This window comes from Solanum verrucosum, unplaced genomic scaffold (assembly GCF_900185275.1).
Source record: "Solanum verrucosum unplaced genomic scaffold, falcon-dt-bn FXZP01000004.1, whole genome shotgun sequence".
In the NCBI taxonomy this organism is placed as follows: Eukaryota; Viridiplantae; Streptophyta; class Magnoliopsida; order Solanales; family Solanaceae; genus Solanum; species Solanum verrucosum.
Window position 1 is genome coordinate 410,869 of NW_026020212.1, and position 18,341 is coordinate 429,209.

Consider the following 18,341-nt stretch of genomic DNA (forward strand, 5'->3'; position numbering starts at 1 on the left):
TAATTAAAAGTCATTATAATATTCTTTTAAATACGATAGCAAAAGGAGCCTCAATTCAAATCCAGCCATGATTTTTTTCACAATTTTCTTTTCTAGCTTTTCAACATTGCTATTAGAAAATAATACTTTGGAGAGACATAAGGTAATTTTAACTTCCTTACTATTTTTATGTTTATACTATTGTGAAAATGTATTGTTTTTCATTTCATTTAAATTATATAATCAACAAAATATGATGATTATATTGTATATAACAATAAATATTGAGGCATCTTTCATACTGTCAAAAAATTGTTTCAAGAAATTGAGATTTACATTTTTATGAAATTGTTTGGTTGTTCTATATTTGAAAATTTGTAAAGGGATTCATAATAGGGATATTTATATTAAATTAAATACCAATGCATTGTTCATATGTTTCCTCTGTTTTTTTTTTCCAATTAATTTGGAAGGATTTATCAAGCTAAGGATCTCAGGACACATTTTTTCTGTCTCTCTATTTTTTTTTTCTTCATATTTCACTTGTGAAATTACATTAAATATATTATTGTTGTTACATTATTAGAGGATATTTAATAATATTTTTTTATGAGAAATTGTAATCGTTTCTGTAAGTTATCATGGCATGGTGTGATATTGGTGATTGTCGAGACATGTATGGAGGACCAGACATGAAAAAGGTTCTTACAGAAGCAGCTTGTCATTTGAGTATTTTGTCTATTTTCATCTTAACACCCAAAATAATAATAAAAAATATTGGATAATAAAGAGATGGTAAATGAAAAATTATCACAATATATTGTAATTGATTGATTTATTAGTTTCATTATTCATACATATTAGAGGTTTGGTTTAATTTTTTGGAAAATAATATTAATTTTTTTAATTATATTGTTCAAAAAATATTGATTGTTGAATTCGAACTATTATGTTTTACTCGCGGGTTCAAATTTATTTAAAAATAAAAAAGTGTTAATTATATGTTTAAAACTTACTTCTAAATGAAAATGTGTTAACTAATAACTATAGGTTCAAATAATTTTAAGCACGAATAAGCTTGTTTTGTTACATTATAATAGAATAGTTCAGATGAATTTATCAACAAATTAACAAGAAGTCTTGACTAAATTTGTACTTAATAATTTTAAACTTAACAAGTATAAGGATCTTTAAATTTAATATTGTGTTAAGATTTGAATTTTTTATTGACGGATAGTCTTAATTAGATAAATTTTAAATTTTTACTTAATTAATATGTCATATTCCTCTTGCTAAAATATATTAAGTGGATATTTAATTTTTAGAAGGATTGTAAATTATTTTTATATATACATGTTTCTTTTAAAATCTTTAGTAACTTATTGACTTGCGCTAAATAGTTATATCACCACAATACAGTTAGGAAAAGAAAAAGCGAGAGTGATATTTTTCTTTGGTCAAGAAATACAATTATATATTTTTTTAGATTTCTTTTTTATTTATGTGTGCTATATTAAAAGAACTAAAAAAAGTATTTAACTCTGTTAATTATATTAAATGTGCATTGCAAAAAAATTAAAAAGACATTTTTAGAATATGTTAAATGTAAAATTTAATTTGTCTTTATTTTCATTAATTACTCCACACAACTTTTTATTATAATGACCTATAAAATAATTAATAGTCATATTCATCATATTATTTGGTGTTTCATATTGTAGCCTTGTAAATAAAATCATTGTACGATTTTATAAAAAGATCACATTAGCTTTTTAGGTTGTTATATTTTTGGTGCTTATTATATTCATATTTTAATTTGATTTGAAGAATAAAATGAAGAATATAATGGTGATCGGCTTGTGGGAGTGGACGTCCATAAGAACTCGGAAGATATGTATACTGATTTCACATTTGTTCCTTCTATTTTTTAATGAGTAAGGAATTAAGAATGATGTTGCATTTTTATTGGTATGATTTATCTTTATTTCGCATCTTATGTGAATTTCTTATTGCAATTTTTTTGTTCAAAATAGTAAAAAATTTAATAACTTTATTGGAAGTCTACTAAGTACTAACCAAACATTTTTATCTTACATCAATATTATATTTAATAAAATTATCAAAATTTTATCACTCTTTATAACCGCGCGAAGCGCGAAAAAGTTCATTAGTCTAAACATAAACACCAATTGAACAAAATGTTGATTGAGTTATTGTTGACTTAATTTTTTATTAACTTTAAAATCAAATAACATATTAGCAAACGTTTATCCTATTTCAATTTGAAAATTATTAAGAAATAAAAAATTATATATTTTACTAAAAGAATTATATATAATCATCTTCAAAATGAAATTAATGGTGAGGTTACTATGAGATATTATCAGTTTAAAAAGTATATTGGGTAATTCTACTTTGTTAATAAAAATAGATTAAGAAGGAAAAAGATTACTTTCCACTTTATATTAGTTAAAAGAATTTCAAAAGAAAAAGGAAATATTTTTTAAAAAAATAATAATTTATCAGAAAAATAAAATGTGTAATTTTAAAAAGAAATAATAGGGTATATTAGAAAAAAGAGTATTTTTTATTCAAAAGAAATACATAGAAATATTTTTAACCAAAATATTAACAACATAATATTTTTGGACTAAACTATTAATGAAAAATATTTTTATTCAATCTATATATATATATATATATATATAAAGGAGAAACATAGAGAAGGTGATGTGGCACCTCTCTATGACCTCCATTCATATTTATCTATTTCTCCTTTTTTTCGACCATTTTTTCCTTCATTATTTATTTATTTTATTTTTAATATCTTGAAAAGTTTTCACATTCAATTACTCAATTTTTCACTTATCACTATAATACTTATTTACCTACCACTATAATATATATTTAATAACTTTAATAAAATAAGAAATAGCTACTAATAACTCACATATCTTCAACTTATACTCTTAATAATATTCATAACTCCTTTTTTTAATCTTCATAACCCCCAAAATCTTTATATATTGTGGCTGTTGCACTACTTCTATCCGTTGGTGTCATTGCATGCCTTATTAACTCTCATTTAGAGTGTCTTTTAGTGTCTTAGGTTACATTTCTCTCATAATTGTGCAACAATTGCTTTGGCAAGTTAACTCTCATTTAGAGAGTCATAATTGTGCAGCAATTGTTTTTGCACCTTAATGGCATTATATGCCTTTCTTTATCCATCCATCTTATGTAACATTTAGACTATTCATTTACCTTATTAACTTTTTCATATTAATTTTATATATTGTAAGGTAGACTTTCTCACCTATAAATAGTGATAGTCTTACTTTATTTTGTGTACAAGAAAATATAAGTGCATAAAAATTGGTCAAAAAGAGGGTTCTTATTAGTAGTTAAAGAAATGTGTTATTTTTGTAAAGTTTTGGACTCAATTCTTGTCCAAAATTTTAAAGAAATATGTTCTTTTGTAGAGTTTTGGACTCAACTCTTGTCCAAAATTTGTTGACTTATACATTGTGAATAAGTTGTTGTATCTTGGAGGAGACAAGCCAAGAAGATTATGTTGGACCCCTGAACTTTTTTTATTGCAATAGACTTGAATCACCTTAAAGGAAGCGAGATATTCACGACTCAACTTGAAGAGATTTTATTTTCTTCATTTAGTTTGCAATTGTAATTTGTAATTTCACCGATACAATAATTAAACATTCACACCTACCCTGAATTAAAACTAATAAAGTTTAGAAACTATTTTTTACCCTTTGCATTATTTCTTGCTCAGAAACATATAATTTTTTCCTTGTATGTTTTCTTCATCTCCTTCTAATTTTTACTTATATTTCTTGCTCAGATACATAGAATTTTGTCCTTATATGTTTTTTTCATCTCCTTCTGATTTTTACTTATCTTTTCTTTGTATTATTAGGACTATAATCTTATTCTGAATTTGAGCAGTTACTTATATAGTTATTAGTTTACTTATGGCAATTATCAATGCTTTATGTTATTTTGCTATGTAAAAAGCAGATTTTTATTGAAAAGTAATATAATGGAGTTAGGAAGGTAATGCTTTGTTGGTTGTCTATTTTTTTCCTTGGGATCAAAATTTACATTTTTTTAATTTTTTTTTATCACACACGTCAAATTAAATATTAACTTACTTGTGACGATTATCAATATTTCATGTTGTTGTTGATATTACATATATTATTAGGATAGTGAATGTTTATTGAGAAGTAGCATGGAGCTATGGAAGTAACGTTTGTTGATTTAATATGTTTTTTTCCATTAGTAGTTGCAACTCTACCAATAAACTTGCATAATGCATTTTGGTGAGAATTCAAAGGTTTAAACTTTTAAATGTAAATTTAGTTATATTTTTTAAATCAAGTGAATGTGAGCCCCAATTTTTTTAGAAATGCTAGACAATTTTCCTCCACTATATTGAAGAAAATAAGATAAATTTTGTTATATGTGATGAAAGAAAATTGTCATGTAAGTGTGAAAGTTCAAGTCATTGGAAATAATATCTAAAATTTCTAATAATTTCTTCGTAGGGTCTTTTATAAGCTTTTTTAAATATAGTTCTTATTAGTATTTAAAACATTAAATATGCTTAAATACATACATTGAATCATGATATTTAGGTATTAAAAATAAATTATGTATCTAATGATATTTTATGACCTATTTCACTAGTTTTATATAATTTAAGGACATCTTAAACCTTTTCCCCTCCCCCTTTAATTTATTTCTCCCCCTGTCCCCCTCATTTTTCCTTTCTCCTTTATAAAATGCAAACACTTTTAAATATATGTGGCATAAACAATTCAAGATAGTCAAAGTCTACAGCTACATGCACCATTTTTTCTAGACTTTGATCACCAAATATATCAAAGATTTCCATGCTTTGTTTGCCACGCAAAAAAAATAAAAGACACACGATATGGTAGTGAATGGGGCAACTTCTCTCTTAATCAGAGATTTAGAGTTTGAGTCATAAATAGGAATTTTGTTTTTGATAGGGAACTATTCCCTCCAAATGAAGCCCTATACGGCATGAATTCAATTCAAAATAGATAAATTTAATATGAATACTGAATATAAATAATATTAAAAAAAAGACATACGACCCAACCAAATTTAAGTAAACGCCATTTAATTAACTTATCTTATTTTCTACTACCAATATGTTAGCATTTATATGTGTCAACCTATAGTCATAATTAATCCACTTATATGGGGATTTTATTAACATCTGTTTGGACATGATTTTTTTTCTTTCAAACTGGTGTTTGGTTCAATAATGAGCAAATTATTTTCATAAAAAAACTAAATTTAACTTTTAAATAACCTTTATAAACTTTTTACTTTTTTTTTGGTTGCAAATATCATATTTCTTATGTGCCTCCTAAAGCTTACTTCCTAATTCCTATCCTATGTTAATGCGTACGTCTTCAAGTAATGTTCTATCTGTTATATATATGTCTAAATTTTATATGATGTTGTATTGATTTAACACAAAGTTAAAGAATGAAAGATATCGAAAGACTTATAAAATTTCTAATCTAAAATAAATCACAAATATTTATGTAGTTATAAATCATCTAACTAAGATATACAAAAATTTAAAATTAATTAATTAATATATAAAAATATGTCTTTGATATAGAAACTAAAAGAAAGTCCAATAAATTGAAGTTGTCCCAGCCATAAAGATAATCAATGCCAAAGTAGTCAGCATTTGAGGCTGGTGCTATTTATGAAAGTCCCCACCTTTTTAACTACTAAAATAAAATTAGAAAGAAGAATAACACTTCATTTGTTTGTATTTTGTGGAGAGTGTTAATATTACTAAGAGATATTTTTCTCTTGATAATATTCATCATCACTTTATTCATAATTACCAACCATCACCATTGACAATATTTATCATCACCATCACAATCATTATCATTATTAACAATTATTACTGTCTTTATCATCAACCACTTCTGTCATCACAATCATCATTGTTGCTAACCACTAGTATCATATGCTACCACACTTACTTTCTCCATAATTATAATTATATCAATATATTGTTGCACCACCGTACCCTTGTCTCTGTAGCCACCGCCAACTTCCCTATCACTATCAACTACTACCATCACTACATGAGTCAATTCTTACTACGTACCAACAAACTCCACCATCAAAACTAGCACCGCTATCAACTACTGCCACCATTGTTGCCATCTCCACCATTACTATATCAACCACTACCACCATTGTGGTCAATCCCTACTGCCAACCACCTCCATCGTCATAACTAGCATTGCCACCAACTACCACAAACACATCATTAACCACCACATATTCTTCAGTCGCCACCATCAATATTAACTACTAACATCAATCAACTTAACAATTATAACCATCAACACCATTACCATCACTAGGAAGCATAAATGTTTCATTTTTTAAAATCAAATAATAATTTTATTTTATTAATTTTTAATTAAATTATATATTATGTACATATTAATCAATTATGTATATTCAGATGTTAAAAACATTCAGTTTTAAATATTCAATGTTCAAATCTAAAAATAATATCTTAATTAATCACACATTCGGACGTTTAAATCTTAATAAAAATAAACGAGGACTACATAGATCTTCTTGTCTTGTGACCCTTGATCCATTGATTAATTAAATTTAAACGTACGTCATATTCAGGATAATGATAATTATATTATTATAGATTTCCTGTTTGAACAAAATTTCTTCTTTTCATCCCTTGGTTGACATTTGTACATTTGACTATGTACCATCATGAATTAGTCAAAATTTGCACAAATAATATGGACAAAATTAGCCCCAAACATTCTTTGAATAGGTGGAAATCTTTCACTATAAATAGCTACTAATTCCTCTTCACTACAATTCATACTAAAAAGCTTTAAACATTAAATTTGCTAATTAAATCCATCATCATGAATACCAAAGTCATTCTAGCTCTCCTACTTTGCTTCCTCCTCGTTGCATCCAATGGTGAGCTATATATCTTACCTTCCTCTCCATAATTTGTTCTCATATTGTACACACTTTGGAAGTGTGTCGAAAAATTGTGTTAATTATTACAATATTTCGATTGTTTTAAGTTATATAAACTGATAGTGTAAATAATTTTTATGATATTATATAGTATACTTTTCTATTAATTTATACACGGGGATTTAAATCTAACTAGCTAGATCATACCACACCTATGTTTTTATACACTTATTGAACGTCCTTCACCACTATACTAGTATTATGTTTTTATATGTCGATGAGATTCAAAAAATTATACATAAATAAAAAAAAAAATTGTTTTGGTAGATTTGTGTACAATATATTAATTTTTTGATGGAGGGAATTCAATTGAACCTAGGTCTTTCTCGTTGGACGAACACATTCGATTCTAAAGTCATTTCTTATTCTTAAACTATTTTGCTTAGCTCCACCCTGATTCATGGGTGGATTTAGGTCATTGGATGGGGTTCCTGAAAATCTAGTAACTTTTGCACATATTCTATCCTTCAATAAAAAAATCCAGTAAATATATAAGAAAAATGACTTGGTATCCCACTAACAAAGTGTGTTGTTTAGTCCAGTGGTAAATATCTTTTCTATTTTTTTAAAAATTGAGATGAGTGAGACCCACAAACGTCAAATCCTAAATTCGCCTCAGTCCTGATTCTAAGTATAAAATGTTAATTCTTATATCACGCAGAGATGCAAGTTGGGGAGGCAAAAGTATGTCAAAGGCGCAGCAAGACATGGTCAGGGCCATGTATTAACACAGGTAATTGCAGCCGTCAATGCAAGGAACAAGAGGATGCTCGTTTTGGAGCTTGTCACAGAAGTGGCTTTGGATTTGCTTGCTTTTGCTATTTCAAATGCTAAATTATTACTAAGAGTGTGTGCTATCAAATATGTGACAATGTTGTGAACTATTGTTTGAATAAGGACGTCCAATTTATTAAAATTGGATGTACCCATAGTTATGTTGGTGTGTCCAATTTACGTATTGTATCGTAATGTATGATATTGTATTGTATTGATGAATATTATGTTTGGATAGATAATATTATTCTCCATCTTGTCATAGTATCACGTGACATCAATAAATTAAAGAATAAACTTTCATATTAGAAGTCTATAACAGAAAGTAGGGAATGGATAGAGCTAGCTATTATAGATACATAAAGGGCAAAGGGTAAAATATGATTAGTAAAAAACAAGAACAAGAAAAATGAGAGAAAGAATTAAGAGTGATGTGCGCCACACCAAATCGGTCTTGTATAAAATGAGGTTTTTAATTATATAATTGTTCGGTGTGCAAATGAAAGTTCCACATTAATCAGTAGCGAAAAGATTGGAAAACTACATATAAGTGTATGATCTCTAAATGATAATGGCTTGAGCACCTCTCCTTCTTCTTGGACCTCATTGGACATTAATTGGGTTGACAATACACATTGGCCCAATTTTAATAACTTGAATGGATTTAATGTCCATCAATTCCATTGGGCCTTTGTCATCATGACCTATTAGTGTAATGAGTAACTTTTTAAAATGACTATAAGCTTAATAAGAAATTAATATCTATAGTTTGCTCAATCACGATTCATAGCAACATTTTAATAGGAGGAGAGAAATGAGCGAGAGGCGAGATCAGAGAGAGTGAGACGATAAAGGCAAGAGAGAGATTGAATACATGTTGTATTCGTTGTATCAAGTTGTATCACGAATACAATTGATTTGTATTAATGAATACAACCTAAAGAGGCCTAAAACAAAAATTGGCCCAGACCCTACACAAAAATGGGCTCCAACTATTGAGGCCAAATATTGAAATTAGTGAAAGAATGAAGTGTTTGATTAATTAGCTGATTAAAAATGATAATAATAGAAATCCAATTGCCTAATAACCAAATAAGAATTTAGTTGGTTAGTATTTCAACCTAACTTTCTATATGATGGATACTTTTCATTTGCGTTATTCTCTAAGCAATATTTGACATCTTCAATCTTGTAAATAATATTCATGTCCAATATTTTACTTAAATGAAACTAGGAAAAATTCTCAAAAGTCATTATAATCTCAAAATGCCACATTTTCATCCCTATTAATTTAAACTAGTGAATAGACAAGTATACTAGCTTTAGAAAATTTTAACTTCTACAATATTTAAAATGCATGCATTTTTTTTTATTTTGCAATAATAAATATCTTCAGTCTTGTAAAGAATCCACATGCTCTTTGTTTGACTTAAACAAAATTGGAAAAACCATGCTCATTGCGTATATATTTATTATATTTAGGATTGAAAATAGATTGAATTAAAATTGATTGAATTGCAATTCATCTATATAAATATGAATAAAAAAATAAATAAAATAAAATATGAATTAGATAAAATATATATCTCCGTCCAGTATACAACCATCTACTAGACTCACATATAGATATCTATAACTTACACATATTGTCTATATTTTTATGTATCAAAAGTAGACTAAAAATTATATTTATCCAACTAAATAAAATAATCAAAATCATGAAAATGTAGATTAGATAAGCTGATAAATATGAATTGAAATTGTGAGATCTAAGTGAAAAGGCAAAAGAGAATGCTTTCATATAAGGAAAAGTTCTCAAAGGCTATTACAATCTCAAAATGTCATATTTTCGTCCCTATTAATTTAATTTAAATTAGATATATAAAAGGACAAGTATACTAGGTATAGAGAGTTTTAACTTCTGCTATATTTAATATGAATGTATTTTTTTCAATCTTGTAAATAATCGGCATGCTCTTTGTTTGACTTAAATGAAATAAGGAAATATTTAAAGGTCATTAGAATCTCAAAATGTCATATTTTCGTTCCTATTAATTTAAACTAGATTAAAGGACAAGTATACTAGATATAGAGAGTTTTAATTTCTACTATATTTAATATACATGCATTTTTTATTTTGCATTGGTAAACATTTTCAGTCTTGTAAATAACCGCCATGCTCTTTGTTTGACTTAAATGAAATAAGAAAAAGTTCTCAAAGGCCATTAAAATATCAAAATGTCATATTTTCATCCCTATTAATTTTAACTAGATAAAAGGACAAATATACTAGGTATAGAGAGTTTTAACTTCTACAACATTTAATATGTATGCATCTTTTATTTTACTTTAGTGTAGACATCTTTAATATAATCTTGTAAATAATTCCCACGTTCTTTGTTTAACTTAAATGAAATTATGAATACTTCTCAAAGGCCATTAGAATCTCAAAATGAGATATTTTCGTTCCTATTAATTTAAACAAGATAAAAGAGACAAGTGTACTAACTTTAGAGAATTTTAACTTTTACTATATTTAATATGCATTCATCTGTTCTTATGCATTAATAAATATTTTCAAAAAGGTATATCGCATATTAACTCTCTCTAATTTAAATTAGATTCAATTTAAAAATTTGAATCTTCGCATTTCAAGATTGTGCACCATCTTCTCAAAAGTTACAGTTGGTAGAGACTTAGTGAATAATTTAAATCAGACACATAGTCACTTGAACAAATTTGTTACACATTGATATCGCCATTCTTTTGAAGTTCATGTCTTTAGCAAAATATGTTTCGTTCTGTCTCCTTTTGTGAATCATCCCTTCAATTGTATTACGCATGCTGCACTATCTTCATATAAAATTGTAAATATTTTATCATATTTTTCTCGAATGAGGTGTATCATTATATTGACTTCTGTCACAATTCTTTCAACAAATAATTTATTGCCTCTTGAAAACTCTTCGAGATTTCCAATTCAAGTCATCAACTTGCATAACAATACAAAAGATTCTTGATTAATCTAATCCATAGATTATAAACAATTTTTCTAAAAATTTGTATATGATTCATGCATTTTGAATTTATCGGATATTTTCGAATCAATTTTTCTAAAACTCTCAAGAGATTTCATGAAGTGTTATGTCATAGGCTCTTGGATTGGTTTGCCATGCTTCGTGCATAACGTAGGTTGTCCTTAAGGGACATTCAATAGGAGCATCTACAGTTAAATATGAAACTAATTTTGGGTCAGCAAATGCTCCTAATATTTAACTTGAATTATCTTTTGAATGAGGATCATATTGATAATAATTCAAAGGCTTAAATCATATGCGATCCCTTAAAATTGTCTGCATATTTAACTTAGGCACCTCAATCTAGATTTGTACCTATTGAACACTTAAACCTTAAATTTATACTGATTTGACACAAAATGATAGTCAATAAAAAGAGAAATATGTGTGTATTTCAAACACACATAACACATACATAGCAGATGGACCAAAGAAGCGATGACACGTGGCGATTGAATTAATTTTAAAAAAAATTCTATTTAAATAATAAAAAAAGCAATTTTAAGAAAGCAAAAAATTATTTTTGAATTAATCTACCACCCCACCCACCCTACTGGCCACCCACAGTTCTTCTTCTTCTTCTTCTCCTTCTCCGTCGATCACTGGTTTACGTTTACTACAAAACCGTCGCCTCCATGCTTCTTCTTCTTCTCCGTTCCCTTTTCATTGGCCGCTGCGCCTCAACGCCAGTCAACCATAGCCTCCACCCCTTTCTTCTTTTCCCATTGAATCTTATCCCTTTCACCGGCACTAGTAATACATCATTGGTGTCCATCTAAGCTAACCCCTCTTCACCTTTCATTCTAATAGCATCAAAATCTTCCACACGTTATCTTCATCTTCTTTCCACTAGTAATTATTTATCACAATTACAAGTAAAAAAATGGACTATTACAGAAAAAAATAATCAATTGGTTTGCCGAAATATTATTTTCTTCGAAAACAATGAAACTTCATCAAAATATTTGAGACTTTAATTAGATTTACATAGAAAAAGAAAGAAAGGAAAAGAACGAGAAGAATTGGAGTAGTTGCAGTGAGGGAAGATGTGAGAAGACGTTTTTTTTTAATTAATCATAATTGTACATTGTTTATTAATTTAGGTGTATTAGTTGGATGAAAAAGAAAAAAATATTATTTCCAATGATTTTATGTGTTTAAGGAGTGTGAAATACACTTTTTTGTCATGTCAATATTTCGTGTCTAATAGGAATCATTTTTAAACATATAAGGTGTTCAATAGGTATCAGGCTAAATTGAGGTGCCTGAGTAAATATATGGACAACTTTATGGGCGCATAAGTGAAATATATTTCTTAGCTGCTTATTATTTGCCCCTTATATTATTAAAAACTAACAAACATCTCAATCTATTTTGAAAAATTTATCTTTGTGGATTATAATATATTCATATATCATATATTGCACATAAAACAATTATTAGATAAAAATATTTAATTCATGACCCTGAACCAATTGAGAGTGAAACTTATCATAATTTATTGATTTGATACATATATGTAATGACTCGAAAGGTCATATTGGTAATTTTCGTGGAAATGACTATTTTTCCCTTTCGGTAGTTGCCCCAAGTCCCATGTTTTGTGGTTGTAAAGTTGGTTTGAGGAAAAGTTGGTAAAAAGTTGAGTTTTTGAGAAGTTGAGTTTTTATGAGTTAAAGTTGGTTAAAAGGTGTTTTTTCGAGTCATTTGGAGTTTCGAGACTCGGATCGAATTTCCGTCGATTCCGACAGTTTTAGAATGTCAAAACGGGTCTGTGTGAAGTTATGGAGTTGAAACGAAGAATTGAGATCCTAAGTTGCTAAAGCTGTGAAATTTTGATAAAGAGTTGACTTTGGTCAACATATGAGGTTCCGAGGCTCAGATTGAAATTCCGAGAGTACCGTTGGTTTCAGGAGGCGATTCTAAGTCTAGAATGAGCCTTGGTTGAATTTTTAGACGCTCCATTTGAGTTTCGAATTTTTTTGGCGTTAAACTAGTTTCTTGGCATCTTATTGAATTTCGGATCAAGGAGTCCTCGAATTCAAATTCCGACGGTTCCATTGAGTCCGGAACGTCGAATTTAGTGGGAATACATATTTAGTTTGTGTGCACGAGATTCCGAACGAATCTCAAGGGTCCAACGGGGACTTAAACTTTGGTGTTATTGTTGTGTTTCAGCTGCTGCGTTTTAGCTGCAACAACAGTTTTTTTTTAAAAAAGTCAAAATCAGTAGCTATTTTCCCACAACTTGAAAATACCCATTTCTCCATGTTTAGACTTTGAGAGCTCGAAAATAGGCGATTTCAAGTGGTTTTTCGCAAGGAATTCATTGGGTAAGTTATTTCCAACTTATATCTTTGATTTCCATCGATTATTTATGGATTTTAACATCAAAATTTGAGATTTCAAGTGTAAAATTTGGGGGGGTTTGCCTAATCCGAATTTAATAGAAAAATTGAGTTTGTGAACTCATTTCAACTCCTTTTTCGAAACGGTTTCCACTATTGGATTCTAAATTTCTTGGGGAACATTTTTCACTAAAAATTTCCAGATTTTGAGAATTTTTTTCGGAACGAGATTTTTGATCATTTTACCCTTTTTCTCCAAATGTCACGATATTGGTGTTGTTAGATTCGTATTGATTGTGGGATTCCATTTATGAATAGATTGTGGTGATTTGGAGCGTGCTCGGAAGGATAAAACTCGGATTTGAGTTACTAGTTGAAGTGTTTTGAGGCAAGAGACTTCTAAACTTTGTTAAACTCTTAGACTACGCATGACTACTTTCCTAATTGTGTTGGAGAGTAATGGGGATTGAGGATGAGTTTTACTTGTTGATTGAAATTGTTGTAAATGAAAGATGGGGAATAAAACGAGCTAAATGTGATATATGTGACTTGAATTTGTTGAATAAGTCATGTGATAATTGATATTGAGGGGATAGAAGAGCATGAGTAGGCTATGATTGAGACAAATGATGTGTAATACTATGATGTGATCGTGATATGATTGTGATTGATGACATTTGCATATTCATTATTCATCCCATGTGTGAGCTATCTGTTGCATGAGTTCTGAGACATTGATATGAGGATGGATGGATATGAGACACAGTTGAGACTAGCTCCGGCTAGAGATATATGAGATGGACTAGCTCTGGCTAGCGATTTGGATGCCGATGGGATCTGGTTCCGGCGGTGATACATGGTCCATGTGTGGCCCCCATGGGTTCTGATTTGAGTATTCAGCGCGGTCTGATTACGTCAACAGATGTGTATCTTAGGACAGACATGCATCACGACTACATGACATCATTATTGCATTTGCATCGCATTTGACTTCATCTTTGTCTGTGGTGTGTGGATTTTACCTACTTGCCCCTCTTTATGTGATATATGATCTATTTGCTCTTATATGAGGAATGAGGTTGATGTTGAGACACTGTTGGATATATCTGTTGATTATGAATTGTGTGATATAGGTTGTTGGTTCGCTGTTAGAATGAAGTTTCGGTGGTTCGGTTGGGATTGAAAGGAGTAGTTTGTAGCTGCTAGTTTAGCTTAGTTTAGTGTTACTTGCGAGTACCTATTGCTTTTGGTACTCACCCTTGCTTCTACACAGTTGTGTAGGTTGACAGCTCTATCAGATCCGACTTATTACTCATCTTCATATTAGAGCTTCCAGACTTACTTGAGAGGTAGCGGTTCATTTCAGACGTGCCCTCAATTTATCTATATTTACTGTTCTGTTCTATTATAGAACTTTACTATGAGACTTGTATATTTTATTCAGATCCTGTATTAGAGGTTTGTACATGTGACAACCAATTCTGGGGTTATGTTGAGTTTATTTAAAGACTTCCGCTTATCTTTCTATCTATTTCTTGTTTTATTAATTCTGTATCGTCGAGTTTTTGGGTGTTAGGCTGACGTGTCCGGTGAGGTTTAGGCACGTGCCATCACATCCGATTTTGGATTGTGTCAATATAACTATTTTTTATGCAACATATCACATTTCAGACCAACACATGATCAACATTTGTCTCATAAGCAAATGGTTCAACAATTTATCTGAGGCACTTATATAATTAACGCCAAATTAACTTGGATATTAATCACAATATTGTCAAGATGAATTGTCTTTGATTACCTAATTTGGAAGTTGTGTTTTTAACTCAATTATTCTACACAATCAATTTTGTGAATGTCAAACTGCAGGTTGACAATAAACGCATATTTTATCATCTTATAGATGCATCTAATTCAACAAATCACATGACATTTGAATAGACTCATTTGCACTTTTTATACTTTCCAGATTAGGGGATTCAATCCCAATTAACTTATCATAAGAACAAACTACATAAAGAATTCTTGAAGAATCTTCTAGTTCTTCAAAATATGTTGAATACTTAATATGTACATCTTTCGGATGACCAAATCATTTACACCAATTGATACAATTATATGTACTATCAAGTTTACTACGATATGTGTCTTTTGGTTTAGTAGATTTCAAATTTATTACTTCGAGATAAATTTTAAATTTATTTCTTCTCAATCACTCTACCTCTTCAGAAGGTAATTAAGTTGTGATCTCATCACGATAAAATACACATCTATATTGATAAACTTTATTTATACTATAACATTCATTTTAGGGAATTAATCTGTATCTATAACATTTATCAAAAAGTTTTCATTCTTCGGGAATGGAACCCGTGGCGGAGCCAGGATTTTCAACAAGGGGGTTCAAAATCTAAAAAAATAGACACACGAAGTAGCCTAAGAGGATTCAACATCTACTATATATACCTAAAAAATATTTTAACCATGTATAAATAATATAATTTTCTGCCGAAAGGGATTCCGATGAACCCCTCATTGAAAGGTGGCTCGGCCACTGATATGGAACATAATCAGCTTAGCATGTCAATTTTTGAAAGCTTAATTAGGTGTTTTAAGTGACTGTAGTTAGGTGTTTTAAAACCCAAAACAAGAGTTACTAGCTCATATCTTCCCAACTAACATATGTGGTTTCTTTGATTTCGCTTAACAGGATAGTATAATGTTATAGCAACATAATCTCAAAATTCCAAAGTACATATCCATTTTAAAGAAAAACAAGACATGTATTAGTGAATATGTATTTCCAATATGAGATGCAACAGGTAAATAATAGTTATATTAGGTTTACCATGTAAATTGGTACAAATAAGTATGGTACGAAATTATTTTTACTAGTTGAGTCAATCACATGTACCGAAACATTAGAGGAAGAAAAACTAAATTCAACCTTGGTAATTGGTTGGATACTCGTGTTGACAATGTGTTATAAAGCTACAATAAAGTAGAGAGAGAAAGAGAAAAGTTATCTTATTTCTCTTAAAGGATATTTCGGGATTGACAGATCGGAATTGAGTGATTCTTTACAATGAGAAAAATCTCTCTTTATTTAAAGGGAAAACTGACTTCCTTATGTTAGGATTCCTAACTTTTCTTCAAAAAATAATAATTCTACATAACAGACATCCACTATAATACAAATATATTTATACCACTATTGATTTTATTATTAATTATGAAATAATAATCATGTAGAAATACTATAAGGACTAAGAATTTTCATTTCTTTTATTAGGTGATATTACAAAAAAAAAACAATTTTGACTAAAGAAGCTTGAATAGTGGAATCTTTTCACTATATAAATAGCTACTATCTCCTTAAGTATAATTCACAAAAAAACATATAAAGCTCTAGAATTTGTTAAATCCATCATATCATGAATAACAAAGCCATTTTAGCTTTCCTTGTTTGCTTCCTCCTCGTTGCATCCAATGGTGAGCTAGTTTAATAATCTTCTACTAATTTCTTCTTTCATTTTTAGTCTGTCTCAAAAAAAAAAATGACAATTTTTTTTAAATATATTTAGTAACATTTAAATTTTAAAATTTTCGTTTTATCCTTACTGAGAATTTGAGATAATTTATAATAAGGTGTTAAACTCAGGCTTATAAACTGATCAAATTGATCATTCTCAATTATGACTTTTAGGTTTTCTATTCCTTTCCTTTCGTTATTGTTTTAATTTGATGGTAATATCTATATATGACTTGGAAATCCAAAAACATTTTCTGAATACTATTGATCACATAAATTGAAACAAAAAAAAATACTATATATTATATTTCTAATTAAGTAATTGTGGCAGAGATGCAAGGAGGAGAGGCAAAACTTTGCAGAAAGCCCAGCGGATTAGTTTCAGGGTTATGTTTTAACACTGACGATTGCAAAAGCCATTGTGTGAATAGGGAGAATGCTCAGACTGGAGCTTGTGATGGTATTTTACGTAGGTGCATCTGCTATTTCAAGTGTGATAAAATATAAGCAAACACCTATATGTTTTCTCTATATTTCTAAGAGTGCACTATTATTAAATCTATGTTATAGTGTGGTGTGTTGTTTGGATAAGGTTGTCCAATTTATTAAAATTGGATAAGTACCCATAGTTGTGTTGATGTGTCTAATGAAGTTGGAGTTGTGACTTAGATAAAATAGATTAGTTGATCATTAGTGCTAACATTAGTTAGTTAACACTAGAAGATTCCTAACAGAGTTAGTTAGTTTGTTAGTTAGTTAATGCTTTACAGCTGTCAATAGAATAGGACTAGATGTGTATATAAAGGAGAACTTTAGTGTATTCTCCAAGTAATTCAATTCACTATGTACTGATTTCTCTTCAATGAAGATGCTTATTTCTGTTCTCTAGTCTCTCTTCATAATACATTGTTATCTGCATTTGCTATTTTGTATCATGGTATCAGAGCATTGCGGCCATTAATATGGTCTAGATCAGGTGTGTAAACAGGAGAAAAGCTGGAGAATCAATGGCAGACGTGATTGATAATGAATTACCTGAGAAATTAGGTCACAATCATTCATTGTATCTGAACAATTCAGATACATCTGGAGTAGTTCTAGTCTCTATTCAATTGACAAGATCAGAAAATTATTCTGTATGGAGTCGATCGATGAGAATCGCCATACTTGGACGAAATAAGTTGGGGTTAATCGATGGAAAATGCAGAAAAGAGAATTTTGGTCCAAATCTGAAGGATCTGTGGGAACGTTGCAATGCAATAGTGCTCTCATGGATCATGAATTGTGTTTCAAAGGAATTGTTAAGTGGGATCGTGTATTCATCTAATGCTTGTGCAGTATGGAATGATCTTAAAGAGAGTTCGACAAGGCAGATTGTTCAAGGATCTTTCAACTACATAGAGAAATTGTGACTCTATCTCAAGGGACAAGCAACATTTCTGAGTATTTCACAAAATTACGACTACGTTGGGCAGAGTTCGATTGCTTAGCTCCATTTCCCAATTGTAATTGTGAAGGTGC

General features: G+C 29.3%; 1 protein-coding gene across 2 annotated transcripts in view; it reads left to right on the forward strand.

The window, feature by feature from the left end:
* The window catches only part of LOC125830567 (defensin-like protein 1), a 36,916-nt gene extending 28,813 nt beyond the window's left edge, over nt 1–8,103 (forward strand). The window contains exons 1-2 of one of the 2 annotated variants that reach the window (XM_049509750.1): nt 6,941–7,026; nt 7,751–8,103. In XM_049509750.1, the coding sequence (XP_049365707.1) occupies nt 6,969–7,026; nt 7,751–7,923 (231 nt within the window). In that variant the 5' untranslated portion in view covers nt 6,941–6,968 and the 3' untranslated portion in view covers nt 7,924–8,103. Of the gene's footprint in view, nt 1–6,940; nt 7,027–7,750 lie in introns of those variants that run through there. The other variant, XR_007443148.1, reaches the window with a different exon arrangement.
* The last annotated feature ends 10,238 nt before the right edge of the window (nt 8,104–18,341 follow it).